This window comes from Colobus angolensis, unplaced genomic scaffold, assembly GCF_000951035.1.
Source record: "Colobus angolensis palliatus isolate OR3802 unplaced genomic scaffold, Cang.pa_1.0 Scaffold38, whole genome shotgun sequence".
In the NCBI taxonomy this organism is placed as follows: Eukaryota; Metazoa; Chordata; class Mammalia; order Primates; family Cercopithecidae; genus Colobus; species Colobus angolensis.
In genome coordinates this window covers 2,824,657-2,826,479 of record NW_012117154.1, presented here as the reverse complement: position 1 = coordinate 2,826,479, position 1,823 = coordinate 2,824,657, and the positions used below count along the sequence as shown (strand labels likewise).

Sequence of the window (1,823 nt, the reverse complement as noted above, 5' to 3'; positions counted from 1 at the left end):
AAAAATACAAAAAATTAGCCAGACATGGTGGCACCCGCCTGTAGTCCCAGCTAGTCGGGAGGCTGAGGCAGGAGAATGGCCTGAACCTGGGAAGCGGAGCTTGCAGTAAGCTGAAATGGTGCCACTGCACTCCAGCCCGGGCAAAAAGAGTGAAACTCCATCTCAAAAAAGTTCTGTACTTGAAGTAAGAATTGATGGGTACTAACTATGCTAAAAACATACCTAAGAAAGTAATTTGAGATTAGTGGGAGAGGTTTATGTAATTACCACCATCAATTTCACTGTTCCCCGAGGACTCTTGGGGCAGGGGGAGAGCTATGTTGAAGGCTTAAAAAAGGTCTTACCTCCCTTAATTTCCCCTTTCTTAAGACATAGAGAAGAAATTAAATCTCAGGGATTTTCTCGACATTGGAAATGACCCATAGTTGCTCTGTTCCAGTCAGAGACTCTGGGGAATAAGATTTTAGTGAAATATATCGAGTATAGTGAGGGACATTAGTGTGGAAACAGCATAATAAAGTTTTACAGAAACTTGTTTCCATGTTTCCACTTGCAGGAATTTCAGAGGCTGCTTTGACGTTTTCGTAGTATTTAGTCCTCTACAGGAAGACTTCTTTTGGCTTTGAATCTTTTTTCTGGCTTCTTGGTGACCATGTAGAGTATCTTTTTAAACTGGTTATTTTTCAAAAATAGGAATTCTGACCATTGTTAATGTATTTTAATTTGTACCCTAACGAAATTTTGTTTTCTGCTTTTATATGATTATATACTAAATAATTGAATTTGTAGGTGATGGAGAGGTAATTGAACAAATTATAAGCCTGCAAACCAATGATAATGATGAACGCAGCCCAGAATCGAGTATTCTTGATGGAATGATAAGACAGTTGCAGCAGCAGCAAGATCAGAGAATGGGAGCCCATCAGGATACTATTCCAAGAGGACTTTCAAATGGTGAAGAAACACCCCGGAGAGGTAATAAATAGTGATAAATATTTTACCTGAATATGGCTGCATTGAAATTAAAGAGTAAATGAAGTCTTTGTCAAGTACATGCAATGTGAGAAACTTAAGTAAACATTGTATTTTTACAACTTAATTAGTAGTCTGAAGGTGGCTTTATGAGGTGTAAGATGATGTAGTAACAAATGGGTATTTGAGTTTCAAGTACTGCTGAAGCCTTTTGTGCTGTAAATATACAGTAGTTACAAAATTGTATTAAATAGGAGCGAATAACAAATTGCTTTTTAAAATAAAAACGTAGTTCTAGCTTTTCTTTGCTTTAACATTGGTAATTTTTGAAAAACTGTATTGGGTAGAGTATGATTTTTCTTACTGAATCAGAAAGTTTGAAAACTTAATGAGCTTTCAGTGTTAAGTCCTTAATAATGCAGTGTAGAAGTAAATACATAACAATCGCCAGTCTCCTCTAAATTATTTCCGCTATTTACTTTGTTTCTAGTCCAATGTGATTTACAAGTTTCATTATTCATTTAAAATAGTATCTTTTTCTCTTAAACTTACAGCATAAGACTTATTTTTTTATTTTGGAAAGAGAGATTGGAAGAAGGATACTATGAATACCCATATATTTTTTACCTAGATTCCTTATGTTGCTATACTTGCTTTAGCTTTTTTTTTCTTTTTTTTTTTGAGACGGAGTCTCACTCTGTGGCCCAGGCTGGAGTGCAGTGGCTGGATCTCAGCTAACTACAAGCTCCACCTCCTGGGTTTATGCCATTCTCCTGCCTCAGCCTCCCGAGTAGCTGGGACTACAGGCGCCCACCACCTCGCCCGGCTAGTTTTTTGTATTTTTAGTAGAG

General features: G+C 37.0%; 1 protein-coding gene across 1 annotated transcript in view; it reads left to right on the top strand.

The window, feature by feature from the left end:
* The window catches only part of BRWD1 (bromodomain and WD repeat domain containing 1), a 134,191-nt gene that overhangs the window by 63,623 nt on the left and 68,745 nt on the right, over positions 1–1,823 (top strand). Inside the window, exon 17 of the mRNA XM_011954216.1 lies at positions 790–975. Within this exon, the coding sequence (XP_011809606.1) occupies positions 790–975 (186 nt within the window). The remainder of the gene's footprint in view (positions 1–789; positions 976–1,823) is intronic.